General features: G+C 34.5%; 1 protein-coding gene across 1 annotated transcript; it reads left to right on the top strand.

Annotated features, from left to right (window-relative positions):
- The first annotated feature begins 272 nt into the window (after positions 1–272).
- Positions 273–18,133, top strand: LOC110673630 (probable pre-mRNA-splicing factor ATP-dependent RNA helicase DEAH9). The gene is made up of 23 exons (XM_021836764.2): positions 273–519; positions 612–756; positions 849–923; positions 1,381–1,470; positions 1,701–1,780; positions 2,282–2,351; positions 2,469–2,554; positions 3,100–3,169; positions 3,314–3,409; positions 9,502–9,610; positions 10,077–10,123; positions 10,209–10,292; positions 10,400–10,453; positions 12,416–12,516; positions 14,093–14,183; positions 14,396–14,560; positions 15,484–15,573; positions 15,828–15,896; positions 16,457–16,555; positions 16,717–16,803; positions 16,927–16,980; positions 17,115–17,194; positions 17,735–18,133. The coding sequence occupies exons 1-23, from the start codon at positions 416–418 to the stop codon at positions 17,880–17,882; spliced, it is 2,094 nt and encodes a 697-aa protein (XP_021692456.2). The 5' UTR covers positions 273–415; the 3' UTR covers positions 17,883–18,133.
- The last annotated feature ends 1,549 nt before the right edge of the window (positions 18,134–19,682 follow it).

Below are 19,682 nucleotides of genomic sequence, written 5' to 3'. Positions count from 1 at the left end.
AATTTATTTTTTAATAAGTTTATTTTTATTATATAATAATAAATTAAAATAAAAAATTTCCGTCCTGACGAAATATCACTTTAAAACAATAAACGAAAATAAATAGCTTCTTATTATTAAAATAAATTACCAATATCTATAATTCAAACAGAAAAGCGAATAAAAGAAGTGATTGAAATGGGCCCATAAATAATAAAAGGTTGTGTGGTTTTTTCTCACATGGGAATCCAATGGGCCAGGGCCTTCTATATAGGGGAAAACGAACACTTTCGATTTTGGGGCAACTTCTGAACTATCGAAACAGCCGGATCCACTACCAAAATCAAAATACGAAATTACCTCTCTGGGAGGTAGCTGGTAGCTAGCTACTCTTGCTAGCCAAAGTAAGAATCAAAGCTCGAAATCGGAGGGAAAAATGTCGCAGTTCTGGAAACCGGGCGCCGAGAAGCCTCGCATCCTTGACGACGAGGAAGGCGGTGTCCTTTTCCTCGCCTCCTCTATCTCATCTACTTCATCTGGGTACTGTTTTCTGTTGTTGTTGTCGTTGTTGTTGTTGTTGTGTATACAAATTTGTATGTAATTTTATGTGAATTTACTTTTCTGTTTTGTAGATATGGATATGCTAGCATTGAAAAGCAGAGGCTGAGATTGCCTGTGTACAAATACAGAACAGCGATTCTGTATCTGGTGGAGACTCATGCCACTACTGTTATCGTTGGCGAGACCGGTAGCGGCAAAACCACACAGATTCCTCAGGTTTTTTTGTTAGTTTGTGAACTTTTAAAAGAATATCTATTGGGTTAATGGTATTTCTTACTTATGTAAATTTTTGCGTGCTTAAATTACAGTATCTTAAGGAGGCAGGTTGGGCTGATGGTGGGCGTGTCATAGCTTGCACCCAACCAAGAAGATTGGCAGTCCAGGTGCTGTTTGTATTGTGAGCTTCAACTACTGTTTTAAGTGTATTTCTGTTCTCCTCCTTGTTTGTGAATGAGCATTTGTTCAGGACTGTTTGATTTTTAGGTTGGAATGTCTTGTGTGAAGAAATCCTAATTATTGACTAAACTGAAGGATAATAATTTCAATGATTAAAAATATTATGTAGGATTTTCAATTTCTCATTGAATTCAATTCTTTAAAGAAAGGTGCCGCACTTTCTATACGCTCTTTGTTTTTATTTGGTTCCATTTTGAAGAATGCTTTATTAGAACAAGGAATGTCCAATTGTCCATAATGTATTGCAAAATCTGGAAAACCCCCCACCTAACATCATTTCATGAATCTCAAATTCCTAGCTCAGCTATTTCAATTCAATATGGTTTATATGGTGTTTTTGTCATAATATATTTCTTACAAGCATTAGGTGGTACTACTGCGCAGGCAGTTGCTTCAAGGGTGGCTGAAGAGATGGGGGTCAAGCTTGGAGAGGAAGTTGGCTACACAATTCGATTTGAGGATCTTGCAAATTCAGTGAGACGGTTTATTCCCTTTACAGACTGATATTTTTATCCACCATTTAAAGTATCTCTTACATTTTGTCATTGCAGACAAAGATGCTCCATCATTCACTGGCATTTTATGCAGATATCTTTGGACATCTGATACATACATATGAACTATTTATGTGCTTCCATTGTTGTCCTTAACTCCTTATGGTTCTGCATCATGAGTGCTCAAAGTTACTTCTTTTGGCAGTGCAGGGTGTCACAATGATAAAATTTCTCACTGATGGGGTTTTGCTTAGAGAAATGATGGATGATCCACTTTTGACCAAGTATAGGTACTAGTTATGATTTCTATCTAGAGATAATTTAAGTGCCGCTCCCCTTTTTTTTCTATCTTTCTCCATTACTTTCAATATTCCAAGCTTTTCTTGAGATAGACACTTGTAATTGTAAGACTAACTTGCTGAATTTGCTATTATTTAACAATGTAACTTGCCATGTTGGAGAGTTATCCTTCAAATTCAAATGGAATGCCTTAGTTATTTTTATTAGCTGATCAAAGCTGAATTATTCTATTAATTAACTGTTGAAAATGCATTGATTATTTGATTGGCATTTCCAAGTATTTTTTGATTCATGAACAACAATGGATCTTCTTATTCTTCTTTTGTTATTAGCTATAGACTATTTTAATTTTTAAGCTTGATTTATTTTTTGTATTTTGACCATAACTCTCTCGATTCTCCTCCCCCCCCCCCCCCCCCTCTCTTTCTCCTGTTTTATTTTTTCCTCAATGGATACCTTGGTATAACCTTTTACCGTATTTAATATTTCAGTGTCATAATGGTAGATGAGGCTCATGAAAGGTCTATTTCGACTGACATTTTACTGGGCCTGCTGAAAAAGGTAAAAGTTTTAATGTCCAGGACTTCCCAATATTTTTTGAAGGAACTAAAATTTTTCTATGTTTGCTGGGCTTGCATTTAATTTTCTTTTTTACTCTTGTAACTTCTGGAATTTCAGATCCAGCGCCGTCGACCTGAGCTGCGCTTGATTATTTCATCTGCTACAATTGAAGCGAAATCTATGTCTGCTTTCTTTCAGACCAGGTATTCTTCTTCAGATTTGTGTGCTGTCGGATATTTTATTTTCTTGCTGCTGTGCTTGTAATTTTATCATACCATTCTTTCATAAGTTCTATTTGAGACAATATAGATTGTTGTTAGATTCACATTAAATAAAATAGCCTCATGATTAAAAAGAAATAAAGATGTCAGATCTAGCATCCCATAAGGTGTTTTTGATGAAAGTTGTACATGATAAAGGCCTGCAACTATCTAAAAGCAGGAGTTAGTAGATAGCTTCCTCTCTTAATATCTATAGGAAAGTAAAATCTATACATCTCCTTTGTTGTATTTTTATGCATTGCATTCCTATCAGCTGTCAACTCTCTCTTTATATATTTTAAAGTAATATTATTCTCTATTGACACTTGCAAAAGTTCAAAATGTCTTTTTCATATCTCATATTTCAAGTGTATTCCCGCTCTCTTAGTTGACATCTCAAGCCTGTTTTGCTAACAATTTAACTATTATGAACAGGTATGTTTGAGGTTGAGTTTTGATTCTGATATTTTGAATTTATTGTGAACCAGCAAAAGGCGTCGAGGACTTGAAGCAGATGAGCTTGGTCCAAGGAAAGATCCTGCAATTCTATCAGTTGAGGTATGGTGTACAGGCAGTTGTTGCAGCATATCTAATTTTTGATGGAAGCCAATTCATTTCCTTCATATTGGAAGTTGTTTATGGGTGATCTTTTGCCTGAATTGGATTTTTAATAAAGGTCTTACTTTTTCATTTAATGTTCAGGGTAGAGGGTTTAATGTACAAATTCATTATGTTGAGGAACCCGTTGCAGATTATGTTCGCGCTGCTGTTTCTACAGTATTGTCAATTCATGATCAGGTTTTATGCTTGCAATTTGATTAAGTTCCTAGGTTTAATTTTCCTTTGTTTTTGGGAGTGGCTATTTCTGATGATGTGTTTTGAGTGCTACATAACTGAAACACGTTTGACGTTGTGGATTCATATGTGAGTGAGGCTTACCTTATTCCATTGCATATTAAAACAAATATTATTTGTTGTAGCAAATTCAAGTTCTGGCTTGTGATGCACCAATGTTTGCTCCGCAGATTTTGTTTATATATGCAGTCTTTGTCTTATAATGCCCTTAATTTGATATATTTTGATTAGTATCATTGAAAAAAAAAATTGTCTTTAACTTTTAAATCTTGTTTTGAACTCTTCCCCAATGTCAATTCTTAATAGAAATTTGTTCAAATTTACGGCAGAGACTGTTACTGTGGGACAGAGGGAGTGCAATGTACATGTTTCTGTAAGAGAACCTGGAATGCTTACAAGAAACAGTGGCTATAAGTTATGCAAAAGGTGTGAAACCCATATTCAAAAGAGGGAATCATTTATAGGATGAGAGAATTTACAAAATCTTTTTCTGCTTGAACATCAAGACAAGTATGATTATTATGCAGACAAATAACATTATTGGTAAAATCAGCAATTTAAGCCACAAAGAACTGCCCAATCTCAATTCTGACATCTAACTTCAATGGTGATCAGTTATTTAGCTGGTATTTAAGATGAAGTTATACACTAAAGCAACTAGAAAAGTTAATGCAAATAGGCTTAGAATATTTTATAAACCATGGAAGAATGCATATGGTATAATGTTATTCGGCTAAAAAAATAGAGCAGCCTTAAAAACATCAACTTAGATATCTCAACTAAACAACTCAACACACAGGGTCTGCCAGTGTTTATAACAGTCTTATCATGCATCCCAAAGCCACTCTAAACTTCACATACTATCATAAATCTGCTTCATGGATTAATGGGTGTGACACTATGACATGCTAGTTGTAGAAAGAGATGATTCTCCTTAATTTCAATTAATTTGTGCATGGATATATATATACAATTGATTCCTATAATTGTGTTCTACTAATTAGGAAGAAATCCTAAATAGGAATACAGAATACAGAATATACAGAGAAATAATATAGTGATTGACTTTCCATAACACTCCCCCTCAAGTTGGAGCATAGATGTTAATCATGCCCAACTTGTTACAAATGTAGTCAATTCTAGCGCCATTCAGAGCTTTTGTGGAAATATCTCTTAACTGCTCTCCAGTTTTGATGTGTCCTGTTGAGATGATCTGTTGTTGAATCTTTTCACGAACAAAGTGACAATCAATCTCAATATGTTTGGTTCGCTCATGAAATACCGGATTAGAAGCAATATGGAGAGCAGCTTGATTATCACACCACAATTTCACAGGCAGGGAGATCTTAAAACCTGTCTCATCTAGTAATTGAAGCATTCACATTACCTCACATACTGATTGTGCCATGGCTCTGTATTCTGATTCAGTACTAGATTGAGAAACCACACTCTGCTTCTTGCTTCTCCAAGACACCAAATTTTCTCCAACAAAAACGCAATATCCAGTAGTTGACCTCCTGTCAACCTTAGATCCAGCCCAGTAGGTATCTAAAAAACATTTAACATTCAAATGCCCATGATTATCATATAACAAACCTCTTCCTGGAGCGCCCTTCAGATAACACAAGATTTGTCCCAAGGCTTCCCAATGAGCAACAGTTGGGGAAGACATAAACTGACTTACCACACTAACGGCATAAGCAATGTCAGGACGAGTGACTGTAAGGTAGTTCAATTTTCCTATCAATCTCCTGTATCTCTGGATCTTCAAACAACTCACTATCCCCTGCTAACAGTTGTAAATTTGGAGTCATTGGTGCATTGCAAGGCTTAGCACCTAATTTTTCTGTCTCTGTCAATAGATCGAGGACATATTTTCTTTGAGACAAGAAAATATCTTTCTTACTTCTCATAACTTCAATACCCAAGAACTACTTTAATAATCCCAAGTCTTTGGTCTGAAATTGAGTTTGGAGGAAGGTTTTAAGAGATGAAATACCTGCAGAGTCACTCCCAGTGATGACAATATCATCCACATAGACTACCAGGAGAATTAGACCAGCCTCAGATTGCCTATAAAATACTGAGTGATCACATTTACTCTTTTGCATACCAAATTCTTGTACTACTTCACTGAATCTCCCAAACCAGACTCTAGGACTTTGTTTCAAGCCATAAAGAGACTTCTGAAGCCTACAAATTTTACCCAACTCCCCCTGAGCAACAAACCCAGGTGGTTGCTTCATATACACCTTCTCCTGAAGATCACCATGAAGGAAGGCATTCTTGATATCCAATTGGTGCAGGGGCCAATCATATGTAGCTGCTAAAGAGATAAACAAGAGAACAGAAGTAAGTTTAGCTACAGGAGAAAAAGTGTCAGAGTAATCAACCCCATATGTCTAAGCATATCCTTTTGCCACAAGGCGTGTTTTTAACTTAGTCACAGAACCATCAGGATTTACCTTTACTGTAAATACCCATTTGCAACCAATAGCTTGTTTACCAGTGGGTAAAGGCAGCAGTTCCTATGTACCATTAGCATCTAAAGCTTCCATTTCCTCTTTCATAGCAGCACACCAGCCAGGATGAGACAGTGCCTCACCAACAGTATTAGGGATAGGAACAGTCTAAAGAAGTAACAAAGCACCGAGAATAAGAAGACAATTGATTGTAAGATACAAAAGAAGAGATAGGGTAAATGCATGAACGCTTACCTTTACGAAGAGTAATGGGTAAGTCTAGGTCAGAATCATGATCTATATGAGGTACAGGATCTCCCAACGAAGTAGCTAGTGGAGGATTTGAATCAGGAATCCCCAATCTCCTGGAATAAACATGAACAACGGAGGTCGAGTAGGTCTAGAGACAGAAGGAACAAGCTGTGGGAGAGGACTAGACATTGGTTGGACAGTATATATTAAGAGATCATCCTCCTCTCCCTGACTCTCATACACAGATGATTGAGGAAAGAATGAAGTGGATTAAAAAAAATATGACATCTGCAGAAACAAGATAACGATTAAGAGTAGAAGAGAAACAGCGGTACCCTTTTTGGAGCCGGGAGTACCCAAGAAAGACACATTGGAGAGACTTCGGATCCAATTTAGTAACCTGTTGACAAACATCACTCACAAAACAGGTACAATAAAAAATACGGGGTTCAACAGGGAGTAAAGATTTTGTAGAAACAAAGCAGTATAAGAAATATCGCATTAAGAGCAGAAGAAGGCATACGATTGATAAAAAAATATGTTGTAGAAACTGCAGTTGCCCAAAAGTGTTTAGGAACTTTCATATGAAAAAGAAGAGCACGAGTTATCTCAAGAAAATGCCGATTTTTTCTTTAAACCACGCCATTTTGGGATGGGGTATCAACACAGGAAGACTGATGAAGAATGTCATTCTGTGTCATATAAGACTGAAATTGTGCTGAAAAATATTCTTTGGCATTGTCACTTCTTAATATGCGCACAAAATATTAAATTGAGTTTTGATTTTATTACAAAAGGCACAAAAGACAGAAAATAACTCAGAACGATTCTTCATTAAATATAACTAAGTAACACGAGAGTAATCATAAACAAAAGTAACAAAATAACGAAATTCAATTTTAGAAGTAACAGAACAAGGACCCCAAACATCAGAATGAATTAACTCAAAAGGGGATGAAGCCCGTTTATTGACTCTAGACACAGAAGGCAAACGATGATGTTTTGCAAACTGACACGACTCACATTCTAGTACTGATAAAGACTGAAACTGAGGACACAGCTTCTTCATGGTAGACAAAGAAGGATGGCCCAATCTACAATGAGTTTCAAGAGGTGTTAAGGTACTGGAGCAAACAAGCGACCACGGTACATGATTTTCCAGAATGTAGAGATCACTTGACTCACGTCCTTTACCAATAATCTGCTTTGTCGTAAGATCCTAAAACAAGCACTGGCCAAGGAAAAAGGAAACAGAACAATTTAAGGTACGAGTAAGTTTACTAACAGAAAGTAAATTAAAAGAGAATTTGGTAGACACAAAACAGATGACAAAGAAATTGACAAAGTCGGATTTGCAGGTTCAGAACCCATGACACAAGAAGTAGAACCATTAACTAAAATAACAGTAGAGGAAGTGAGATTAGACTGAAAAGTAGATAGAATACTAGAATTACCTGTCATGTGATCTGTCGCATCAGAATCAATAACCCATTTGGATGAGAAAGACACAAGGCATGTAGTGGATTTACCTGACTCAGCAATCGTAGTGACAAGAGAACTGGTAGGCTTTAGAGATTCTTGATACTGGGAAAATTGTGCAAAATCCTCTGCAGATACCAAAACAGTTTTCTTAGAGGAAGATACTGTAGAATCCTCTGCTGCCATATTTGCCACTTGTGATCGCTGATTTTTTCTTTGAAGTTGCGGACAATTATATTTTGTATAGCCAGGCTCATGGCAATAATAACAAATGACTCCTCTTGAGTCCTGATTAGAAGTAGTTTCTCCATTACGCTGATTACCTCTGTTGCCTGTAATTCCTCCTCTACTTCCTCTTTTATTACCCTGTTGTCCATTTTGATTACGGCTAATAAGAGCACTATTTGCAGGCTGTGAAGATTGAGTACTCTCTGTACGAAGGACCTGTGTGAACGTTTCATGCAAAGAGGAAATCTCAGAACTGGGGAGAATCTGAGATTTAGTAGTCTCATACTCTGAAGGAAGGTCTGCAAGAAAACTCATAACAACAGCCAGTTGCTCTCGTTGGGCCTGTTGAACTTTCACATCAGGACTAAAAGGCAACAATACATTAAGTTCCTCATATACCCATTTAAAATCCATAAAATAAGCCGTGAGAGACTTATCCTCTTTCTTAGCACGGTAGAATGCCTTACAAACATCATAAATACGGGAGATATTTCTTTTACCAGAATATAGAAAATTTAAATAATCCATCAATTCCTTAACAAATTCATAGTGATTAATTAAACTAATTACCTCACTGTGAATTGAGTTTCGAAGCTGCAAAAATAACCGAGCATCCTCCCTTAGCCAAGTTTGTCGTGTATCATCAGTAGGTGGGTCTTTAGTAAAGTGATCATCCTTATCAATGCTACGCAAATAGATCTAATAGTCTTACTCCACTCTAGGTAATTCGAACCATTAAGTTTGTATTCCGTGATCTTATTCATCACCGGAATTACATCAGAAATAACATTCTTATTGTCTGTCATTTATTCAAACAAAGAAAACTAACCGAAACGCTAATCCAAAGTGCTTACAGCCGCAAATTAACCCAAAATCACAAACAAACAAATACTGAAATAGGATCTGAGAGCCAAATCTCAGAAGTCCTTTAATGGTGTATTGGATCAGGCAACAGCACACAGTGATGGAATGAGGGGGTTGAGGTGATGCCGGCGATGTTGATCGGAGTCGAAACGGCCGGCGCACGTGCCTCCACGCGCCAGCGAGTGAAGAAACGGCGAGAACCTGAGTTGGGCGCGTGAGCCTCACGCGCTTGAATTCCGGCGACCGGATCAGTGGGAACGGCCAGTCGGCGGCCAAGGTCTCTCCTGAACTGGGTGGTGAGAACAAGTAGTCACCCTAGATAGATGACCTAGGATAACAGTGAGTTTCAGTCCAGAAACAGGCGAGAAAGAAATTCCAGATTTAGATTCCTTAATGAACCTGCTCTGATACCATGTAGAAAGAGACGATTCTTCTTAATTTCAATTAATCTATATATATATATATATATATATATATATACAATTGATTCCTATAATTGTATTCTACTAATTAGGAAGAAATCCTAAATAGGAATACAGAATACAGAATATACAGAGAAATAATATAGTGATTGACTTTCCATAACACTAGTGATATAAAATTTTGACCTATAAATATGCTTTAACATAGATAAGCTTATAAAAGTGCTTTTTTAACCTCTTGTATCAGCTTTGCTGATATGTTGCATCTCAATAGTTGTATGATGAAAATATTACAACCTTACATCTACTGGTTATATTTGTTGCTTAGGAACCTCCGGGTGATAGTTTGGTATTTCTTACTGGTCAAGATGATATAGATGCCGCTGTTCAGTTGCTTACTGAAGAAGCTCAAGCCAATGGAAAGAAGAACTCTTCAGGTAGAAAAGACATGGTTTAGATTTTGGGCTTGCAACTGTTCTGCATATAATCATCCTTGTGAAACTGTGTTATGTCTCTTTAAGTGCATGCATATATATTATTGTTAACATAAATATGTATTTGTGCACTTGCACGTGTCTGCATGAAAATAGATGTTCACAAGTTCATCAAGATGGATGTACATGTCTCTAAGCACAGGGAACTCATTCAACTACATGATCTGCATGCACGCCTGTTTAGTTTTGTATTTGGGTAGAACTTCTTGCTTGGTCACCTGTATTCTGCTTCATATTATCTAACAGCCACCAATCTTTGCTGCTCTTTACTAGCTCTAAAAATTTGATCCAACCAATAGCAGGAACACATGTTTATCATACAGGATTTTTCTTTTTTTTTCTTTTTTTTTTTTGAGATTCTTACAAATTTATTAGACATTATTATATTATTAAAAATCTGCATTTTCAGGATTGATTGTTCTGCCTTTGTACTCTGGTCTCTCACGTATGGAGCAGGTCAGTGATGTTCTAAATTGAATTTTTAGAGTTTAATTAGTGCTATTTCTGATCTATGTACTAAACCTTTTTGCTTTCTCCATAGGATCTGGTGTTTTCTCCCACCCCTAGAGGGAAGAGGAAAGTAGTGATATCGACCAATATTGCTGAGACATCTTTGACTTTGGAGGTGGCATCTTTGCATCCTAAAACAAAATTCACAAGATGTGATCTTTTCAAATTTCACGGCAAGTGGCAGCTCATTATCATTTACCCTTTTTATTGTGATTGCTGCAGGGAATTGTCTACGTTGTTGATAGCGGATTCTCAAAACAGCGGTTCTACAATCCGGTATTTTCATTGGCACCTTTTTTTTTTTTAAATTAATTCAGCTAGTTTGGTTGAGCCATGATGCGTACTCCGCAAGTATACGGGTCGTTCAAATAGTAAAGAAAAGATATCGTTCCACAAAGATTTGTTGTTTGAGTATCAAACTATAAAATTCACGACTATTTGGGCCATCGATAATGTGTTCCAAAAAAATAGAATAAGAGATACAATAAATTAAATTGGGAAAATAAGGAAATTATAATGAAATAAGCAATTAAATTTCTAAGTACTATATTAATTTACTAAAATTTCAGCAGGTAACCTAAGATTTAATTAATTAATGACAAAATTGATTCATGAGTTGAGGTTTATGAAGTAAATTTCATTAGGATTTGGATAGGCAAAACCAAGATCAAGGGAAATACAAGTTTGAAGGAAGTTGATTATGATTTCCTTTAATTTCTCTTTCAAGCAAACTAAGTAGTATTTTAAAAGAAATTAAACCCCATTCTCATGCGATGTTTAATTACTCAAAACTCTTTAAGCATTTTAATCAATTTGAAATTCCTCTTAACCTACTAGTTTATTTCTAACACTAGGTGATTAAGTTCATTATCTTGATTATCTATCATAGATTTTCACCTCTCGGTCCTTCAATATAAGATTAAGAACAAAACCCAAAGGGTACTAACAATGGGTATGTAAATAAGCACACAAGATAAGAATCAAAACTTATATATACTAAAATCTGGTTAAAACCAATTCAAATCCACAAATAAAACTTAAATCATTACACCAAACTCTGAAATCTTAAATATCTACTCACTTATACTTGTATTTACAAGTAGAAAATATGAAATAGAGCTAGAAAACTTGAAAATAAGACTAAAAATAAAAGAACCCATAAGAAGAGAATTTAAATATCTGAAAATGAAAGCTGAAAACGTCACTCTGCAGGTGTTCTTCCTCCAAAAAATGGCGTAGTTCCTTCTTTCCTTCTTCTTCTGATTTCTCTCTTTTTCTCCTTATAGTAAAAGTGAGAATATGATGCTTTTATATCCCCTCAAGCTTTGCCCTAAAAATGATTTTTAAAGAGATAAAGACAAAAGGTGTGAAAAGAGAAAATTTTTCCATGTCAGCAATCTGCCAGTATCATCTCACATGCCTCATGTGGATTTAAGTTATTTTCAACATGCCTCATGTTGATTCGGAGGAGGAGCCTTTAGATTCTGCATGACCAGCTACACGGGGCATGTTGAAGTCCCTAAAAATTTTGGCAAGTTTTGTTCCAAAATCTCTGTTTGCATGACCCAGTGTTGAATCTATATGCCTCATGTGGATTTCTGCTGGCTAACTCTTATCTTCATACAACCTTCAACACAGGGCATGTTGAAGCCCTTGAAAATCTCTGCTGGTCTTCTTCCTCAGGCAAATTTTCTTCTCTTTTCACATTACTTTAAGCTTCCAAGTCATTTTGAATTTCTTTTATATGGACCTTTTTGCCTTTAAACCTTATTAAAACCTATTAAAAACATTAAAATTCTAAAAATCAAATATAATGAAACTAAAATTAACAAATTAACTAAAATAAGCATTAAAAGCATAAAATTATTAAACTAAAAAGGGCAAAATGAATGCAAAACTATCCTAAAATATCTATATAAAATGAGTTTATCAAGCCAGTATACGATTTGATTATTTTAAATCCTTTCTTCCTCTCCTTTTTGCCCTTCTTTTGCTTTTTTTTTTTTTTTTTTTTTTATAATTTTGTTAAGCTATTGATGCCTGCATATGTTATGAGAATGAATGCATGAACTAGTTTAGGGTTAATGATTTTTGGAGTATAAATATGCTTTATAAGAATTCTTTCTTTCTACAAACCACTATGATTGATTCCACACTCTTTTGAGGTGATAGTCAATATACTTTTGCCTTTATTTGTTTATAGCTTTGTCTAATTAATTTACATTTACTATGCTGCAGATCTCAGATGTTGAAAATCTGGTAGTGGCACCAATATCCAAGGCATCTGCTAGACAAAGGGCTGGTAGGGCAGGAAGAATTCGACCTGGGAAGTGTTACAGGTGTCTAACTATGAATGATAGTCGATAGTATTCTTTTGAAATTTTTAGTGAACTTGTTTGGCTCACTTGTCACAGTTATTGATCATTTGATCTCTTAGTCACTTTGATGCTTAAACATGTTATCGCAACTGAATTGATATTATTCAGTTGAACTTCATGTTTTTCTTGTCGTGTCTAGACTAGAGTGCTTAGCACTTGCACTATTTGACATCTTCATGTTGATTTTAGAATTAGGTTATGCTTTGGAGTATCTAGTTCCTGAACAGGTCTTCAACTGTATGACTACCTTTTGTCTATGCTTTGCCAATACGTCTGCATAGTATCCTTCAGAGTCAGATGTGATTTTGCATAAAGAAACATGTTAGGGCTGTCATTGTAGTTGGTTAGACAAAATCCTATTGTTACAAAATCCCACATTGGTAAGAGATGGGGTGGTTATTGCTCTTATAAGCAGTTTGATTAGCTCCATCTGATAGGCTAGTCTTTTGTGTTGGAGCCCTGGCCCATGGCAATATAGTATCAGAGTAAGCCCAACTCTTCAACTATGTGGGCTTCCATGAGAAACTTCAGGAAGTAGACCTGGACGAGGTTGGCTCCCTCTCCTGTATGGGTAAGGACTAAGGAGCCAATGCAATGAGAATTTGTCACATTTGGGTGGAGGAGAATGTGATAACTCAATTGGTAAGAGATTTGGGCTAATTAGCAGGTTAGTTAGGTCCACCTAATAGGTTAGTCTTTGGGTTGGAGCCCTAGCCCGTGACACTATGATGTCATGTTAGGAGATGCAGAATCCATAGGTCAGTTGAGGCTCTAGTCTTTCCAACAAGGTACTATCTACTCTAATACCCCCTTCCACACATAGGCATAATGGACATAATATAATCTAGACGGCTCACTTGATAATCCAAAACGAGTAAACCCACTTGTGGAATTTGGATGCATATGAAACAGCACTGTTATACCACATGAGAGCTTTCAACCTGGAACCTAAACTATTGAATTTGGGTCCATACTTACCATATCAAGACCATAGGCTTGCCATTGCTGATCTGGTTCTTACTAAACTGAAGTATTCAAAATGAGGTAGCAATGGTGTTATCAAATGAATTCCCTTGTAGTGCCATACTACAGTCAACATTTTCTTCTAGAAAGCTACATAAATTTGTGTTATGAGAAATTGGGAACTCTTGGGAGTTTATGCACATTCTGTTCATAAGATTAGTGCGGTGATACAAATATGCTTTTTCTTGCAATGACATACGTTCTGGACCTCAAATTAAATATTCAAATATTTTTTACTTGTTTCATGGATCTCTTACGGTGTGAACCTACATAAATAGATGATCAAAGTCTCCAAGCATTTAATGAGGAATCCTCCTCCCTCATTTTGTTATGCATCTGTTACACATGTTGCCTAATCACCAGGGTGCACTATGTGAGCCTATGAAAGTTGTAGGTTTGAATTTGGGTTCTCTTTTGGCTATCATTGTTTCCTTCAAATGTTTGTATATGAAGTTTTTATGTACACTTGCCACTGGTCTGACTTGTTATAACATATTTTGTTGCATACAACCAGGTTATATACAGAAGAATACTTTATCAATGAAATGCCAGCTCAGGGGATCCCTGAGATGCAGAGGTCAAATCTTGTTTCCTGTGTGATTCAGGTATTGTTTTCCTTGCAGTGGTTCAAAGATATTTTGCTGCATAATTTTTTGTAATTAATTATTATCATGTGTAATGTTCCCTGTTCAATGTTTTTATGACTTTTCATATGCAAGAGCTTTGTTTGTTATGGGCTACCATGAAATCTTGCATTGAAAGAGTAATTTGACTCTTTCAACATTTTACAAACAATTACTGTGTTATGGTACTGCAGTTAAAAGCTTTGGGCATAGACAATATATTGGGCTTTGATTGGCCAGCATCTCCAGCTCCTGAAGCAATGATTCGAGCACTTGAAGTCCTTTATTCACTAGGAGTCCTTGATGATGATGCTAAACTTACTTCACCAGTTGGATTTCAAGCAGCAGAGATTCCACTAGTATGCCACAACCACCTATTATTGTTAATAATTTTACAAAATTTGAGCTTCTTGTTGCTGCCTGTTTTACTATTCTCATGTATTGCATGGATTATTTATCTTTTTTTTTTTTTTTTTTTTTTTTTTTGGGTTTGGAGTCACATTCAAGTGTTAACATAATTTTTCTTAATAGTAAAACTGGATGAGAAATGTGGAAATGTAGGAAAGTCTAGTGTCCTAATATGTTCTCTCTTGCAGGCCATATTTGCATGGGTGCACACACACACACACACACACACTCTCTCTCTCTCTCTCTCTCTCTCTCTCTTCACACTACTGCTCCAATGATTTCTCCTTTGAAAATAAGAGAAATTTTCCTTTAACCTATTGTGAATGTGCTCATGTTCCTTTTATTTATCAAGTTCAGGGCAGGTGTGTTTCTGCATGATAAATCTGATATATGAAATATTAGTTTATATCTGTCCCTCAAGAGACATTGATCATGAGGCCATCGGATATCTGTTTCGTCATAACTTATTATGGGACAAAAATGGGCTTATTCAGTTTATATATGTTTAAGCATCCAAGGATTGCAATGTCCTGTGTTGTCAGCTGGCCCCTCTTCTTTTTCTTTTTTATTTTTTTCCCTCCCCCTCTATAAAGAAACAAGCATGTGCATCTCTCCTGTTTCTGTGTAACTATTCACTTTTTAATTTGTGTTTATTTGGGGTTAGTTTCAGTTTTCACTCTATGTAATTTCTCTCTTTCCTATTTTCCTTTTGTGAAAACCTCATTCCATCGATTTCATTTTATGATGAGGTGTACCTGTTCATTATGATTGTTGATGATGAGATGTTTTCTGTTGACTCATATTATGTGCATGCTTGACTTCTACTTATGGTTACTTAAGCTTGATAAAGATCTTAAATTTGAATGTTTCGCAGGACCCAATGATTGCAAAAATGATGTTATCTTCAAGCCAACTTGGATGTTCAGAGGAAATCATTACCATTGCTGCTGTTCTCTCCATCCAGGTAATGCTTTTTCTCTACATGTACTGTAGTTAATTGCTTATTTTTTGTTGTCTTAAATTCAGTAACTGTAACTGGAGCCAGAACATTCTAACAAATACAAGTGAACTTACCCATAAAAAATGTCCAGGAAAATTGGAAGTGTGTTACAAATTTACTAGGATTCCTATTTATACAATCTATACAATGCAGCTAATATAATCACACATAAATATTACCCTTGGGTTTTAATTCATGTTCAAATTTTCCTTTTGCAGTCTATTTGGGTTTCTACCAAAGCACAAAAGGAACTAGATGAAGCTAAGTTGAGATTTGCAGCTGTTGAGGTATTTGATTTGATTTGTCATTGGTATGGTTTATTTTCATGAGTTCAGTACATAACTATTATGCCTTATATGGATTGAGATTCATCCTTGATCATGTCTACTATCAATCTGTAATTAGATACTTTTGAACCTTGGTTATGCTCCTTTGTTCCTGTCAACTGTCCTGGTGGAGGAACAACCTTTACCAAGCCTTGTGTTGATCTTGTTATTGGACTGGATTGGTGATTAGATACTTTAACTGATAATTGGAATATGTTGCTTCTTATTTTGATATTCTGATTTGATATCTACTAAGCATGACAAAGTTGAAAATTTATTGCTAGGGTATTTGATTTCGGTATCTCAATTGTGGTGTTTTGGCGTTTATGTAGTAGACTGGTAGTACTATCATGATTTATTTGCCATTGAATTCATTAACATAATAATTCTAATATTTTCCTTCAATTTCATTTGTTAGATGTTATATTTTTCTTAATTCAGTATTTTCTTTGTCAAGGGTCCATTTTGTTGATACTTTCTTTTTTTTTTTTTTTATAATTCATTTTCTTCATACTTTGCAGGGCGATCATGTTACTTTCCTAAATGTTTACCAAGGGTTTCTTCGATCTGGAAAATCTTCACAGTGGTGTCATAAGAACTTTGTCAATTACCATGCTATGGTGTGTAGTTGCTCGTTGTGGCTGTAACCTTTAGACATGGTTAAAAATTTTCATTCTGCTTTTAGAGTTAGCTTTTGTGAAAAACTCTGCTGACTGTAGTTCTTTTGACTGGCACTTTCCACCTATATTATCAATTAATGGCAACTTATTTTGTTTTGCAGAAAAAGGTCATTGAAATTAGAGAACAGCTGAGGAGAATAGCACTGAGGATAGGCATAGTCTTAAAATCATGTGAAAGAGATATGCTGGTAAGTGGTATCTGTAGTCTGTATTCTTTCTTTTACATCTCATTTCACACTAGGCATTTAAAATTGAATATAATGGTCATTATGCTGCTGCTAACTCTTTTGTCCTACCTAAATAATTTGCAGGTTGTAAGAAAGGCTGTAACTGCTGGGTTTTTTGCAAATGCATGTAATTTAGAAGTGAGTTTGATGCTGACCATGTTTCCTTTCTGGAAGTCTAAATATTTGATCATCTTGCACTATTCTAAAGAAACTATAATAATTAGACCTACTTGATATCCTATTAATATATGTTATGTTTATCTTTTTGAAAGGCATACAGTCATAACGGGATGTACAAGACTGTTAGAGGCTCTCAAGAGGTCTACATTCATCCTTCATCCGTGTTGTTCAGGTTAGCAGACTGGAGTTTGAATATTTTACTGCTGTGATTTCAAATAATTTCTCATTTTTCTCAGTTTGTCTACTATATTCACTATTATGAAACATCTATTAAAACTGAAGGGCTGTTATTCCAACAATTCAGGGCATGCCTTTTTTTTTTTTTTTTTTTAAATATGCATATCCTTGCCTTGCTAATGCTTAATGACAGTAATAGATATGAAGAGAAAAGGAACTGTAGACCTTGAATCTGTGTGGTGTAGCTAGTTTTTAAATATATGATGCATAATGGTTTCCCTTTCTGTCCTTGTCGTGCCATACAATGTTAATCAACACTGTTTATGCACATTCTTTGTCATTTAGGTCTTGATCCTTTTGATTTGTGTGTGTGTGAGTGTATGTGTGTTTTTCTTTGTTTTTTTAATAATCAATCCTGTTTGCTTCTGTGTGTTTGGTATGGCTTTTCATTTTGTAGTCTGCTTTCTTTTGTGTTGGGTGTTTTATGGACATGCTACTCTGTTTAATAATCTCAAAATTTTTTTACTTCCTCCAGAGTAAATCCAAAGTGGGTTATTTACCAGTCCCTAGTCTCCACTGATCGACAATACATGCGAAATGTAATAACCATCGATCCTTCTTGGCTAACAGAGGCTGCGCCACATTTTTTTCAGCATCAACGACCAGATCCCATTGGTCGCTGACTACTTATTTATTAAGTGCATATGAACTTGATAACAGCTTGGCGTGGTTGTGATCATGATAATAGAAATTGTGTACCATTATTTTATTAGAAAAAATTTCTTTTTAGTAACCATTTTTTTTTTGTTTATTATTTTCTCTCGATGTAAATGGGGATTTCTGGCTTATTACATGATCTATTGTGGAGAGTTCGCTGCATGTTGTACCTTAATTTATAAGCTGATTGTATTTATACACTCATGCTTCGGTTTCATTTTGGTTTAGAATTGGAATTAAAAACTGGTGAATTCGGTTTTGATTTAATTCAATTCGTTCGTTGGATTTAATTTGAATTGATCAAACTTAATAGTTAAATTCTTTTTAAAAAAAATATATAATGAAAATTTTAACTAAATCAAATTAAAATATTAAAAAAGAAAATTTTAATTAATAATTTAAACTAATTTAATTTAAGTCTAGATGCGGGATGCAATGTGTAATCATTCGCGGAGAAAGAAAGAGATTTTGGATCCCGGGAAATTATAAAATGTTAATTTAATTATTCAATCAATTATCATACCTCTTTGGTCCCATCAGTTTATTTAGATAGGGTGGAGTGGGTTGGTGCACATGCCGGTATTAGGCCTACCTATAACAACTGTGACTTCCTTGCCCCTAAAAAAAAAAAAAACAAAGACTTTTGCCTCAAATGTCAGTTCAAAGCCTAACAAGAAAATACTAATAATGCACACTTACTCTGATTGGACAAGTTTCTGTAGAGAGAGATGAGGTTCCTCTTTTAACAATCATCAACATTTATTAAAATTTGTTTAATGCACTGTATTTATATAAAAAAAAGTATAAAAAAAAGTATAATAAATTTCATAAAAATTATGTTAAATAAATAAAAATTATATTTAATAAATTATAAATTATATTTTCTGCATTAAATAAACCTTTAAAAGTGCATATTTGCATAATAATAATAATAATAAATAAATAAAATTTAGAAAAATATTGTTGTTTTTTTAAAAAAAAAATTAAAGAAATTAGAAATATGTGTACGCTACGTGATGAGTGTCGTCACAATAACACGACATACCTGGGAAAACGTTGAAAGATATATATAATAATTAAATCCAAAGTTTAACTTTCCATTGCATTAATCATTTTGAAATTTGGAAAAGTTAATTTTATTTGCTTTAGTTCCCCAACCCCATTAATCCCACTCACTTCACAGCCGACATGCAAGTAATTCTTCACTTAACTCAATTATTTATTTTATTTTAATTTAAAATTTTATAAAATTTATATATGTAATTTAAATGAATAGAAATATTTTAATAAAATTATTATAATTTTATCAAAAAATATATCATATGCTTAAATCGTGTGTGTATCTATCTTTAAGAAGAAAAAAAAAAAAAAAAACCTCCAGTACCTCATTCTTTGTAGTTATCATTTTTCCTACTGAAAATTTGTGTTGCTTTAGATATTTTTCATGCCTTCTTTGCCTTTTCTTCTACCTTTATCTGCTATCCACATCTGTCATCAGTGTTCCACTTTTTCCCTAATAATTTTCATTTGTGTTGATGGTCTACAGCTTTTAAATTCATAATAATGGAAATTAGATTGTAGATTTTTTAAAATATTTTAATTTTAGCTTCGTTAGCAATAATATTTAAGATAGTATTCAATATTTTAATTTATTTTTTTATTAAAATAATTAATATTATTAAATAGACCTTTTAATTTAATTTTATTTTATTTATTATTTTAATTTTAATTTGATATGATTTAATTTTAATTAAATTTAATTGGTA

The sequence above is a fragment of the Hevea brasiliensis genome, chromosome 18 (genome assembly GCF_030052815.1).
Source record: "Hevea brasiliensis isolate MT/VB/25A 57/8 chromosome 18, ASM3005281v1, whole genome shotgun sequence".
Taxonomy (NCBI): Eukaryota; Viridiplantae; Streptophyta; class Magnoliopsida; order Malpighiales; family Euphorbiaceae; genus Hevea; species Hevea brasiliensis.
The sequence above is the reverse complement of the archived record's forward strand: the minus strand, read 5'-3'. Positions and strand labels throughout refer to the sequence as shown.